Source organism: Epinephelus moara, chromosome 10 (assembly GCF_006386435.1).
Source record: "Epinephelus moara isolate mb chromosome 10, YSFRI_EMoa_1.0, whole genome shotgun sequence".
In the NCBI taxonomy this organism is placed as follows: Eukaryota; Metazoa; Chordata; class Actinopteri; order Perciformes; family Serranidae; genus Epinephelus; species Epinephelus moara.
Window position 1 is genome coordinate 14696583 of NC_065515.1, and position 15000 is coordinate 14711582.

Sequence of the window (15000 nt, forward strand, 5' to 3'; positions counted from 1 at the left end):
GGTGCGGTACAGTGTGGGTCTGGCTGAGTGGAGGGATACTGTCGTCTTGGGTTGTGGTGTGGCCCTAAGGCAGAAGTGGTCCTGGTGTGTATAAATGTCCTTTTTGTTTGCTTGTTTGGTGGGTGATGTGAAGGCGGCCAGGGGAAGATGTTGCTGTCTGCTCTACGCAGTGCCCTCTGCCACACTGAGAAGTCAGCAAAAAAACAAAAACAAACACCTGGAAGCTTTAAGAGATTTACCTCTGTTCAACACACACACCACCAACTGACCAGTTCAGGTGGGTATGTTTGCGGAGTGGCTGCTGTGGCACAAATTGTGCCTGGGCATAAAACGAGGCCAGTGTGTGAATGTGAGGAGTGGGAGAGGATGGTAGCCTCAGAGGAGAAAGGACCTGTTATGTCTTCACCCTGTAAAATCCCACAAATATACTTTGGCTATAATTATCTGTTTGACTGCAGCAAAGAAACAGTTGAGCACACCTCCACAATGCACATGATCCATGACGGTACACAGTCAAAAAAAAAGCTCTGCTATTGGGCACTAACAACGAAGGAAAACTTTAACAGCCTAGAGGGGAGTCTAAAAAGGCCCATGACCTAAGCAAGAGGTCCCACGGCTCTTCTCCAACCTCCCTCTCTGTGCTGCGTGAAGCAGGTTTGCATCCCTGCAACAGCCCCCTGAACATGACGGAGACCCTGAACACACACCCCAGCCTCTTCTATCCCATGTATTAGTAAACTGATCCGGCTCAGTAGAGAGGTTAAACTGATTAAGGATTTGGATGGGACACAATTATGACACAATCTCTGCTCAGCGTATAACGAGACACAGCCCTGGGTCTTCAGGTTTCCGATACCAGAGCGTGATTAAATGTTGAGGAAATGGGGAAACTCAAAATATTGCATTCCAGACAAATGCAATTACAGTCTATCACATGTAGTAAATCCTGCACGCTTTGATACCTGGTTATGAGGTTGAAGGCAAGGTAGCCTTCTATAGCTTAAGTTTATATAGCAGTAGCAGTTAACATGCTAACATTTTTTGTTGTTGCAAATTATGATTTATAATCATATCCCAATTTGCTGCACCAGCAGCTCCAAACCTGCAGTTTCAGACATGCCAATTTTTAACAATTTTGGCACAAGCTGTCATGTCTTGAGTAACAGAAACTTAAACACATTAAATAATACAAACACTGAAGTTTTTAATCTTACAATTAAAAAAAGATAGAACAGGACATTTTGCACCACCCTGACATTCAGTGTAAATAGTCAAACACTTAAAGATACTGGATGTTAGCATTAAAAAAATAATATATGAATTACATTTTTTAACCTATCAAAGCTCAAGGCTTACATTTTTGGTTTATTTTTCTTTTTAACTTGTCTTTCACTTTAACCTTTGAGGCAAATATTTTGACTGTGAGGGTAAATACTCACTTTCCTGATTACAAGGTCACTCTTTTTTTAGTAATGACATTACAGTTTATGTCAACAGACTTGAAAATAATTTTACCAGAATTTATTGTTTAAAATGTCATCATTAAACCAAATGAAAAAATAAACAATATTGTTTTATTTTATTCTATTGTTTTATTTTAATTTTATTACGTAATTGTAATCACATTTTGATTTGATTTTAATAATTTAACTATATCTATTTGCAAAATACTTATTATCTATTAAACATAAAACACCTGAAAGGCTCAGGCTGCAAGATTAATAAAAATATCCAAATCACAAGAGCTGTAGTTTATTGATAAAATGTGCCAGAACATACCATTATAAGTGAAGCAATGTGGCGCTACAGAGATGCCCCATCCCACAAATCATAAACCAGAAGTAAGAGAACATGCTTGTTCAGTACAGAGCCCAACAAAAATCACAATATTTTATTTTTTTCCAGTGAAAATTAAATACAAAAATTACCATTCCAAATAAAATCATGACTCATATCACAATATCTCTCAAAATTGTGGCAATATGATGCTTTCTGCATATCGTGCAGCCCCACCACACAGTTAATATATATATCAAAAGGGCACTCAATAAAGAGCTTAAATATTAAACATATGTTCTACAAGCACCATGGAGTAATCCTCTCAAAGTATTACATATAATGCCAATGACAAAGAAATAGACATTAGTTGTTACTTGAAACAGAGTGTTTCAGTATCTGGCTAAAGATCCAGAGGAGACACAGAGGCGTATGTTGTGGTTGCGTAGATGCAGTAAGTGTTGAGTGTATCAAAGCAGCCCTAAATTCAGATCTAAATGATAGATAGTGGGAAAGAAAGAGCAGGAGGTGGGGGTGGTGTTGGAGAGTACTGGACCACATTACTGCGAAAGATTGACTGGAAAACTTTTTTCGGCCTGACAAGAAGTTGGCCTGGCCCACTCGACAAGGAAAACAAGCAAGATCCATCTATCCAGGGCTTTCGATCGTATGCCAAAACATCAGTCGCAGAGCCCTTCTGCCAGCAGTTTCATCATACGAACATCACATGTGGACAGTGTTGTGTTACTATTAGCATGACGACCGGACTGCCAAGCGGCACAGCAGACCTGACAAGAGGACCAAGGATAACCACAGGATGGGGTTATGGGTTTGTAGAAAGAAATTAGACTATCTAGCTACCTGATGAACTCATTTGCCCGGGGAATGGCTGACAAAGTTAATTCTGGAAATGATTTAATGGGTAGCAGAGGCACGGGACCTTCAGATAAAGTGCTATAAGTTGATCTCCGCCAGGTCTTTATTTGGACTGATTAATCTTTGCATTTGTGCCAACTTAAGACTTAAGACTTTTAGAGCTCTTTTTCCTAAGCATGCAGTTACTCCTGACATGCTGAATCAATGCCCTTTCTCGCCTGTTGACCCTGATTACTTTCAATGAGCCATATACAGACCTCTCCTCTCCCACAACACTGGAGTGAATATGTGTGTGTGTGCACAGCCTGAGGAACCAGTTGGCCTTGGTGATCCACAGTATTTTGTGTTGGTAATTTGGTTTCCATGCATGTCTGAATTCCTCAGGTCAATTTGAATGTCTGAAGATTGTCGCTGTTGGGTGTGAAACATTGGGACCACAATTCTGGAGATTTTACTTTTTTAACATTTTGTTTTCTTAGTTCCCGAAAAGCCAAATTTTGCAGAATTAACTGTGTTTATGGCTGAGCCTCTTTAAGTAGGCTCTTTAGGATCTTCTACAGTGAACTGAGCTCCATAATTCTTCACTACATGTAGTTTTTGGCTTTCATGGTTTATAAACTGGACGAGATTGTGGCCTCTACGCTGTCCAGACAGGCCAGAGTGTCAGAGGCTCATACGGGTACAAACACATTAATATCAACGTCACTCGCCGCCCGCACCCAGTGCCCAGACGGCTCCAGTTTCAGGCGGCATTCAGAGGAAAAGTCAGGTCATGTGCTGAACCTCAGTTTTAATTAGCTAATGGCACTCCCTGTTTCATCTCCTGGTCTGAGCTGATTGCTCACAAAAGACTCCATTTACCCCTGAAAACACACGCCATCTTGGCACCGGCCCACACTCTATGTCTCAACGTCTGCTGCCGAAAGATTTTGCCACTCTCCTCCAAAAATCAGTCTAGTAAATCTAAATATATATGTTTGCTGGTTTCACACCAGTGAAAAAAGAGGAAATTCCATGATCTACGCTTTTTTTCCAAGCGGGCCTCAACATCCAACTTTCCTTCAACAAGTGGTTTGACTGAGTGTGTCAGTGAGTGTTTTGGTGTTTGTCTGTGTGTGCGCGCACATGTGTATGTGTTTGGACAGAGTCCCATTAAGCAGCTAATGCTGGCTGTGTTGTATCATTGTGAAATGGGCGGGTGGCTTTCTGTCTCGTCTTTGGCTCAAACACATGAGTAACACCAAAGTATGTGAATCTACCCTTTTATGGAGGAATCTGAATTTGCTTTTAAATAGTGTGTCAATTACCTCACTTCAATGGTATGAACCTCAGGAGAAAAATATAGGAGCTTTAATCAAATACCAAAAGAAAATGATACTGTAAATTACCTTAATGAGATATAAATCATCATTAAGATCACCTTACTCACCTTACATAAAACTTAATGAGCATGCTTTTATAAATGTCTTTTCAGCCAGGTGCAAAACTAAAACGTTAAACAAAGCCTGAATATTGTATCAAAGCCAAAACTGCCTTCACAACCTTCCTACGTTCCTCATTATAATTCACCCAATCTGTGCTTAAAAATACTGCATTTCTGCAGAGATTCTTTGCATGTAAATACAGTAGCGTAACAAAACCAAAGAATCAGGTTTCATGCCTCGAATCGTTTAACCCACAACAACATAACCTCCTCCAATAACATTAAAAACATACTATTGTTTTCAATAGTACTAAAAATGTGACCAAAAAGCTTTGCCAAAGAAACCAAATAAAGTTCTGTACTCCTGCCTGAAGTCACTCTGCCATGTAAACGCTCTGCCCTTTCCACACACAGAGCTTCATGTTTTAGGAGGATATTTTCTGACCCTCATAGCTCACAGACCAGTCCTCAGACACTTCAAATCCACTGGGCCGTCCTCTGACAAAGCAGAACAATATCAAAGTCTGGGACCACGTCAGGGCTACTCTTGCTGGATATATTTTTAATATTTATGCAGACACAGGAAAAAAATGTAATAAACTAAAACAACAAGTGAATTAGGCATGAAACACAACAGGATATTGCAGAGAGATTATGTTGTTTCCTTTTCGCCCGTGTGTCCTTTAGTGCTCGCCTGCCCTACACAACAGCCCGGGGCTAGCTTTAATTGGCGGGGAGAGGGGACCAAACTTATTTTCTAAAAAGGTAGCTGAACTTTTTAAGAGCCACAAATTCAGCCATCTACATATGGAAGGAACTGACTTTTTTTTAAATGCGGAATTTCTTAAAATATTAGCCAGGTACAGACTGTGACAGGCTCACACAGGGGTCGCGGTACGACTTGTGATAATGACTTTTTCCTGCCAAGACGCAGCATGAAGCAAATGCTGTGCAGCTGTATGAAGAAAAAGAGATACAGTATATATGTACAGAGAGCAGGAGAGAGGGAGAGAGGGAGAAAGAGGAGAGAGATGTGTTATGTTTGGATGTGAGGAGAGCCCTGTTTCATGAGCGCCCGCTGGAATCTGCTGCTGGAAAGATAATAAAGGGATTAGCTCTGGTTTTTCTGCAGCATTTGGTCCTAAAACAGAATGTCTCATCTGCTTCCTCTATACGAATTGCTCGAATTCTTGAATGCCTTTGTCTATTGCACGAGCACAACAAACACAAGGGGCATCAGTGCTAGTGGCCAAAAAGCACACAAGCTCAGACAAAAAAAAGTAAAGAATTTGGGATGGACACACCACTAAAATACATGAGCATGCTTTCAAACGCTCACAGAGACACTAGGTTTCCTATATGGTACTTACTTAAATCCGCATAGACTATATACAAACACAAACACAGTTACAAATACACACAGAAAGTGTATTTATTTTCTCTGGCCCTCCAAGTTTATCTGCTGAAGTCCCAGATCAACATACACTCAATCCCTGCTGATTAGATGTGTTGATTCAAGCTTGAAAACATTTCACATTTCTGTTTATATTCTGTCGGAAAAGCAGGAGTGTTACAACCCAACGTACTGTACACGGAATCAATACTTCCTATTGTGAGACTCAATGGAAACAATATCCCCATTTTTACATTACTGCATGGCGGTGAATACCTGTGTTCGCGTGTGTTTGTGCTTGAAATGAGGGTGATCGGGAGGTTAGGGTGTGTAGCGACGTTTCACAGTGCCTCATGTCCGCAGACAGAATCCAGTGGCTCGTCCACACTGAGCCGAATTGTTCCAGCGCTCACATATGGTAAACATCTCCACATAAACACACACATACACACCGTCACAGTGACACATTCATGCATACGTTTAAACCGTATACACATTCAAACATTCGCTCACTGTCTGTTTGCTATGTGTCACCCAAATGTGACTACAGGCCTCAGACTAAAGACACACCCGCACAGCACTCCAAAAAGCAGCAACAACAAAAAACAAAAACAAACAAACAAAAAAGAATGAAAGCCTTTAATACGACACACTCCTAAAGTAGAATTAACAGTTCGGGAACATATAATGCACAAATCACTTCCAAATTTTTAGTTCACGCTGAGCCAAGGAAACAGAAACACTAATACCCTGGAGTGACGCAAAGCAGAGAGAACAGCAGCAACACTTTGTGTCTTTTTAGCCTCCGCTGACGCTCAGCTCAGATGTGCACTAACAAGTATCAGAATTAGTCAGGATCAACATGAATTTCTGATCCAGCTCCACAGAAAACTGCCATAAAATACAACTTTCTATTAACAGACCCTCACCTCAGTTAATTTTACAAGCCACTGTTACTTAGAAAAATAAACAAGACCTGGATTTTTTTTTCTTTTAAGAAGAAAAAACAAGGCCTGGAGATAAAACAGGTGCTGTAGCTATATTGCACACTCAGTTCTTCAATAATTAGGATTTGGATGGGTTCCTGAACTTGAAGAGGACCACTTCTGACAAGGGCTTTGGGTGAAGCCGTGAATTGAGCAAGACTAGCAAATGTTACCGACTATCCCTCTGTGGCTCCCTTCTCCAGACTACTACATTTCTCCTCATGTTTGGCTTGGATATGAAGCCAATTCACTTAATACTTGTGGGACAGCTAAACATTTAAAGCTCCCATTTAAAAGGATCAAGTGTAGGCATTGTTTAGTTATGTTAACCATATGTGTTGGCTTTTCATGATCTGAATCCCTTCTCAAAAAACAGAGTGCTCGTGAAAATAAACATGGCTTCGCCCTACACAAATTGTGGACTAATTGTGTATTTGGACTAACTCATTCTTAAGGTTGGAGGGCTTTTTCCATTTGCTAAGGGACGTAGGGGAGTGACAGCTTGACATTGATTAGTGTGTTGACTTGTGGAACTGGAGCCTTACCTGTAAAGAATACAACCACAAATCTATTTATACTGACGAGGTAGCGCTGCTCTTACAGCAGCTCACATCTTCAGAGGAGGAAAAAAACTCTTTTTTACCTGTTCCACTAAAAATACAGGAATTACAATCATAACTGTTTCTCAACCAAAACAAAATAAAAGTTTCTGTTGAAAAGTAATCAGCAGTGAAGCAAGTCCAGTCTTGTTTTTGGACACAATGGACGTATCTCGTTGAGGAAAAATCATCTTGTGGGACTGTATTACTTTTTGAAATATGCGCTTGTGTTTAATTCAAACAAAAAAGAAAAACATTTTTCAACAGATGGTTGCAATTATGGGACAAACTAGACGCATATTAAACCAATAAATACAACCTTATACTTTAAAAAAGAAGCGAAGATTAGTAAAAGAAAGATGGCTTACTATAAGGGGACTTTCAGCAATACTGAATGGATGTGTTGTGAATGTGACTGGTGTCTGTTTTTTTGGATCTGGCAAGTGTTGGGTGGATAATTCAACAGGATGATGACTCACCATACACTTGTTAGGCTTCTCTCCGGAGTGGACTCTCATGTGAATGAGCAGCTTGTAGCGGGCGTTGAAGGGCTTGTAGCGGCGAATGCAGCCGGCCCAGAAACAGGTGAAGTCCTCTCCTTTGCGCTGGTCAATGTGGACCTTCTCAATATGCCTCACAAGCTCCTCCTGCTGCTCGTACGCAGCACTGCAGTCAATCCAGCGACACACCTGCTTATCGACCAGCGCTCCTCCTCCGACTTCTTCCCGCTCTGGGGCTGCGTGAGACCCAGGAGGGCCTCCAGAGTTCGGTTTGAGTCCCAGGGAAGAGGTTGGTGCTGTTTGCTGGCTCTGGTGGTGCAGAAGACCCCCAGGACTGGGCCCAACGTATTGGTGCAGGTGGTAGGGCGGAGGCATAGCGGGGCGAGACGGGTGGTGAGGCTGACGAAGGTGCCCGCTACGACCACTCAAGTGATGGTGATGATGATAGTGGTGCTGAAAGAGTTCGTCTTCACTAGGAGAAAAATCATCCAGGGGCTCCTGTTTGAGGGCAGCCCCTGATCTTTGGCCCCCGTCCATGAGAGCCCCAGCTTCAGGCCCCGAATGCAGCATCCCAGACATCAGGGACCCACTCATCAGTAGCCCCAACCCGTCTGAGCCCCCTCCTCCCCCTCCTCCCACACTTCCCCCAGCTGTTCCTCCAGCCCCACGCCCCTGCAGCATGGAGCCCCGCTCCTCACACAGCCCCTGGCTCTGCCCTTGGCCCTGCTCCGGCTCCACTGATGACACTGAAGAGGAAGACGAAGAGGAGGAGGAGGAAAGAGACAGCAGGCAGGTGGCAGGTGAGGATAGCTGACAGCTCTCCTGTAGCGTGGCCTGCTGGGGGCTGCCGTGAGGTGGGGGCCTCTGGGGGGCTTCCCGTGAGCAGGAGTTAGAGGGTGGGGATGTAGAAGAGGAGGAGGAAGAGGAGGAGAAGCCGGCACTGCTGGTGTGGCTGGGCGAGACGTTAGTGCGAAAACCGTTGACGCAGGCAACCATCGACATCTGGGAGGAGGAGCAGACGATGGCGGTGATATTGATCTCCTCAGAGAGATCAGCGCCAGTAGCCGACGGGGAACCTGTGGCAGCAACGCTGCCAGCAGCGGCCGTGGACTGTGAGGCCAGGGACAGGCAGCGTCTCCTCAGACTGCTAGCACTGAGCAGCCGTGCTGAATGACGGGAGCCAGTTGGGGACAAAGCCAATGGGGAGGGGCCATCTTCATTATTAAACGGTTGCACTGCGTCCGCTGACACAGCGCTACCGACATCACTCACTGTGCCAACGCCACTACTGTTGCTGCTAACATGTGGCACTCCAACTATCTCATCCCTTGTCATCCCCAATACATGGCCTGCCGCACAGTTCTGAAAACCCGCCTGAGACGTGCTATGGACCGCGGACCCCGTGTTGGAGATCTTGTAGCCCATTGAGTTCTCCTGTTTGATTGGGTATGGGAGAGAGGAGCGAGCCCCATTGGCACCGCCGCAGTTCAGGCTGGCTGAGGCCCCCGGCAGGGTCCTCTGGAAGGCAGAGGAGGATCTGTAAGGAGAAAAACACACAAAGAGGAATATGAGCACTACTAGCTCACAGACCGATGACAGATACTGGCTGGTTCATCCTTCCCACCAGCAGCACTGTCAGAGTTTAGCCTCCTGCTTACCCCTCCTCCTCCGATTATTCTCTCAGTTTACATAAAAACCATGTCATCCTAAATGAGTCCCACCTTCCTAAAATATTTCAACCAAGTCTCTCATTCAGTGTAACGGACCTTATGGAACAAACAACAGTGTGTGAGACTCAGTGACATAAGGTGATGCTGGACACCAGGTAGTATCCGCTGCTGATGATCCAGAGTGTTTTTATGAATAAATGAAATAGGATCTCCAGGTAGCGAGAGGTTATGAATGGGCATTTATGACTAAGAAAAGAGAGAGGGGGAGGGATGGATGGCTACTGGGACCGAGAGGCCACTGGCTAGTGTGTCCATCTGACAGGCTTTGATGACACAAAGGGGTTAAACCCAACCCAACATTGGGGATAAATAGGGAGTCACCTGTTTTGGTGGCATAATTGCAGCCTATGAAGGGTCACCGTTTACAATACTGTGTATTATGGTGGGAATCTTTGCCCCGCTGAATGGGGAACCCAGGTCAGATTTCTCCATGCGTTGCTGTGATCTCCTACATAATCATTCCTGTCAGTTGGCTCATTATGGATTTTGTCCAAAGCCCCTGAGTGATGTGAGAAGAGCCCTCTTTTCTCCGGGCTGTCTCATGAAGGAATCGTCTTTGTCCCTTCCCCTGAGCACGCTGGGGGAAAAACAGAGCTAACGCTAGCTAGGATTGGAGAAAGCCACCGGCAGACTTTGTCATCGTTGTTGTTATTAGAGACTTGACCCCCCCCTCTCTTTCTATTCAGGAGCACCATTTCCTGTTTAGCTATAGTGAAAATATTGAAAGACAATATGAGGAGTGAATGGCTGTCCAGAAGCACTTTGGTCGGATGAGGAGGGGAAAGAGGGGACAAACCCTGCAACGGAGAGCTTTACTGGAAATTCTTTCTGACTTGACCAACAGTAGTCAAAGATTGCACAACAGAAGAATCGCATTAGTGTAACATAAATGTTGTACTTTGGACCCCAACAGTGTGTTTTATGAAACTGGGTAAGCTTTCCAGCTACATATGTGTGCATCTGGTCCACAATAGCAAAGATAATGAAAAACACATTGTACCTGCATATTGTTAGTAACACTACACCCGACAGGAAACATTCAAAACTGGAACAGGAACAAAATTATTAAAAAACAGCAATGATAGTGACAGTTTACCTGGTGTCTTGGTGAGGGCCGTCGTGCAGGATGAGGTCGGGCGTAGGTCTGTCGCAGTGGAGGCTCTGGGTATAAAGCCCCCCTAAATGACCCCCCACCAGCAGTGGCAAGCTCTGCCCACATCGCATCAGGGTGCCCTCAGCGTCACCCAGCTCCGTGTCTAAATCCTTCTCTGAGCAGTAGGCACCGTTCACTGAAAGAAGAGCGCAAAAAGTATTATTAAACTGCAGGGCTGTGTATTGGCAAGAATCTGGTGATATGATATGTGTCACAATACAGGGGTAACGATTCATTATAGAATGAATCACCGTGACCTCTGCAACAACTGGCAATTGATTTCAGCTGCAGAGAAATTGAGAAACTTGTTCATTTCTAGCCGTAACTCTAACATTTAAACATATGCAGTAAACACAATGGTTCGACCTGTCTGATGTTTCTGTAGTGCTTACTTTATTTACTGTGTTGCTTTGCCATTGCCTTTGATAAACCAAATCTACCGGCACTGACGCTAAGCAGTGTACTGCTGTGGACAGGGGGGCCACAGCCAAACATATTTTAGCCACCTAAAAAAAAAAAATCAAAATCACTTATTTTCTTCCACCCCTATTAAACTGGCTAAATCCTTGATATGTGATGCTTAGCAGTGTCCCAATGTCACTCTTAAATTACAAACGGGCTAAGCAGAGTGGACCTTATGATCTACTGACTGCCCTGGAAGAATAATCAGTTTACAGAGGAATCCAAGCCATCAGCGACATGTTGAAATCCTATTAGATTATGAATATTCTCTTGAGGAATAATCGTTGGCTGCAAGAACTGTAGTATCTCGTGATATATGGAGAGCTCTTTGGCAAAGTCCAACTGGTGACAGCAAGAATAACGTTGGGGAGATTTACTGCCAAATATTATTGCTGGAGTAATTGGGGAACCGTATTCCAAATGGCGATGCGTCCACTTTGGAAAAATAAACAAACTCGAATTATATGTGTCCGGAAGATCCAGCCAGTAAAAGTGTAACCGTTGTATCAATCAAGAATTTAAATTACATACCGTCCCTTTAAATTTACCACCAGTTATTCTACTTTTGTGCAATCAACCCGCCTGAGAAAATGGTGACCTCATTAATTAATTTAATTAATTCGATTTATTTAAGTTGTAAATCATTAATTTTCCTTTTTAAATAAACCCCTTGCAAGAAGTGTAATGTAAGTACTCAGTGATTTAATATAGACGTGCAAAGCGAAGATGTTTCGCCTCAAAAGGCTTTTCCGTGAAAAATAAAAGTAACTGTGGTGGAGGAATCATTTATGACATATTCATGTGTTATATCTGCACAATGAAAAAATAAATGTCATTAAATTAAAACTGCTTTTCTATCTGCATTTCCTTTTTATTCTAAAATCATCAATAGTGTTTTTATTCCTCAGACACAAGCACCATAAGTACGCACATTTTTAAGATTTTTCTTTTTATCATCATGTTTATCATTCCAACCTGACTCTTTGAGAAAAATAAAGGCTTTATGAATAGAACCAAAAACATAATAAAAAAAGGAAAGGGAGAGATGAAAGTGAGCGAAGGGAGGGCCTCGATGTATGAGGAAATATTTGTGAAAGGTAAGCCGATATCCCCACACACTCATGTGTAGGCGGCCACGCGTCCCCTGTTCCAACTTTCCTAACTCAATTTCTCAAATTCAATTTTCTCCTAACGATGTTATTGACAATGTTATCACACACCATGAGCTATTATTAATAAAGTCACCCAAACACCCTCTATGTGAGAGAAAACATTAAAGGGTAATGGAGGGGAAGGGATACAAGGGAGGAAAATGAACTAAATGTGAAAATAGTCAAAGATATATTCAGCAGAAATAGGGGTTTGGGCTACAGATGACGAGGGAAAAAACAATAACAAAAAAGAAAAATATTGCAACATGACTAACAGATGGAGAGGGAGTGTAAACAGTAAAAGAGGGAGAGGGGGGAAGTGTTACAAGGGTTACAAGGACGAACAAAAGACAAGAGAAAACAAGGGAACTTTGTGAGCCATGTTATCCTCAGTTTAAGGAACATCTTTTCACAAATCCCTCCTACAGTTGATGTATCCTTAGTCTCCTCTGCATTTGTCTTGTTGCGGGTCACGGCTGAAACACAAAGAAGTAGAGAAAAGGCAAAGCGAGCAACGCAAACAGTCGAGTATCGCCAGGGGACCCTCGGAACAACGCTGGTTTCACTCAAAGCCGTTCACAGAAGGCAAGCTGTCTTTCAGCTCTGGTCTGTTTTCAAGCAATACAAATCGTTGTGTTTATCAAATTCTGGATTGTTCTGTCTTTTTTGTTTTGCTTTTTTTTTCTCACTGCTTGTTGGCCGAGTGTATACAACTGTGTTTCTGTATGAAAGTTTCAAGGCCCGCTGATGTGAAGCCAAGTGTTTCCCTGCCCCGAGTCAGGAGTAATTTAATCAGGATGGCCAGAAGTGACATGAGTCAGGATGGAGATGACTAACATCATCAGAGATCTCATAATTAGGGCTTGACTGTTCATATGCATGCACGCGAAAACACAAACAACCAAATAAAAACTTTGTCATCATAAAGTACTGGATGGACTGGCACTCTGTCAATGAGGCCTTGACTGAATGCACATGCTCTCTCTCACACACATAACATCGTCACGACCATATAAAACACAGACCCACGCCAGGCAACCCCAGTATATGTAACACAAATTATGAGACAGTGCTCTTTCAATGCACAGTTTCACAATACAAAATGATGTTTGCCAGGAGAAGTCTAACATGTAGAAGAGTTAGACATAGACAGAAGACGAGAAAGATCCCAGAGCACTGATTACCTGTCTGCAGATTATTTTACTAAAACAGACTAATAATACAACCATTGTCTTCAGGTATGATTTTGGAGGAAGTAGCACTTGAAAGAATATCACTGCCAGAAATCATTTAGCTTGGTATATTTTGCAAAACACTACACCTGATATTAGTACTAGCTACTTAAACTCGAGACTTTTGGTACCAACTTCTAAAAATTGTCCCTACAACCAATTCGAAGACAGAAAGCCTTGTGATAGTCCGGCAACCTGTCAAGGGTGTACCCCGACTCTTACCCAATGTCAGCTGGTATAGGCTTCAGCGCCCCCCAGCCCCTACCAGGATGAGCGGTTACAGCAAATGAATGAATGAATAATCAGACAGTTTGTGATTAAATTACAAATTTTGCCAGTTTTATACAGGCAAAGTTCTGTCACGGCTGTTTGTGTTTAGACAACATAATTTGGAAGCTTTCCCTTCTTAAATATAAACTTTAAAAAGTATTTTGTGGTAAAATCTATTTACATTTGACTCCCAGTGGCAGAGAATTAACTGGTAACTGGCTGGGAACTGACTGGTGGCCAGCTGGCAGCCGAAAGGCCCTTGTTTGGGAGAGGAAATTCTAGGTTGCATCTTTACGGTATCTATAAAAGTCAGAGAATTACTCTCATGAGGACGTATCCAGTAGATTGTCTTGTTTTTCTCTGTTCATTATTTTGCATCTACATAATTAAATGTGAGCTACATTCATATATTGTATTCATATTTTACTTTGCTCTTTATGTTATATTTGGATCCATTTCATATCGCGCACCTTACATACAGGTAATGAGAGTTATGATTAAGTTTGGCAGAGTGATATATATATATATATATATATATATATATATATATATATATATATATATATAAGATGTGAGATGCCAATATTGTTGTCAATGTTTAGTTGTCCTACAGTCTTTTTTGGACATTAAAGTGGATCACGTTACACAGAAGTTGTCCCCATGCTTACTTCACCCACAGCCCTTTGATAGTTCATTCAGTTACTAGTAAGTTTATAGGTAAGGCATGAGAGAGAAACCTGCCTTACACTATCTGCACTAGTGTTGTAATTTGTTTTAATAACACCCAACTCTACCTGGTATCGTCGCTAATTAGGGACACATGCTTTTAGTGCACCCAAGTACGTCAGTAAGGTAGAATGAAGTCAACGCACACAACACGAGCAAGAAGTATACTTGCTGCGTGGCCAAACGTACGCATACACGGTGTGCTGCACATGTGTGTATACTTGCTGCAGCACAGACGTTCATCGATGCAGCCATAACGCCTGATACTGGTGGTCTCCACTAGGGGCAGACCGCAGCACTCAGTCACAGAGGTCGCGAGAAGCAAAGAAGGCGGTGACAGTGTATTTCCAGATAAACACAAACATGGACACTCTCGATGAAGAAGAGATCATACTTTTATTGCTGTTAAGATCTTTGCAGAGGAAAAGGTGTCGTCTCCGCCGCCATCAGAGATGGTATGTGCGGCCCCTTAACCAATCACATGGGGAGTTTGTTTCCCTTGTTTTACCCATGCGAGCAATCGATGAGGAAAAGCACAGGGAATTCTTCTTCTTTGGAGTTTTAGGGCGGTTGGCATCCGTTACGTTGCATTACCGCCATCTTCTGGGTCTACCTTGCTCCTACATCTGTCATTCCATCATATCCTTTTCACCAGTCCACCTCCAACCTCACGTTCACAGTCTCTAGGTATACTTCACACGAGTGCCTCTAGTGTTCATGTCA

The 15000-nt window shown here is 42.8% G+C and overlaps 1 protein-coding gene across 2 annotated transcripts in view; it reads right to left on the reverse strand.

The window, feature by feature from the left end:
* Positions 1–15000, reverse strand: part of LOC126396457 (zinc finger protein GLIS1) — a 92882-nt gene that overhangs the window by 45789 nt on the left and 32093 nt on the right. For both annotated transcript variants that reach the window (XM_050054555.1, XM_050054556.1), the window contains 2 exons: positions 10380–10572; positions 7533–9090 (listed from right to left, as the gene is read on the reverse strand). In XM_050054555.1, coding sequence (XP_049910512.1) covers positions 7533–9090; positions 10380–10572 — 1751 coding nt within the window. The remainder of the gene's footprint in view (positions 1–7532; positions 9091–10379; positions 10573–15000) is intronic.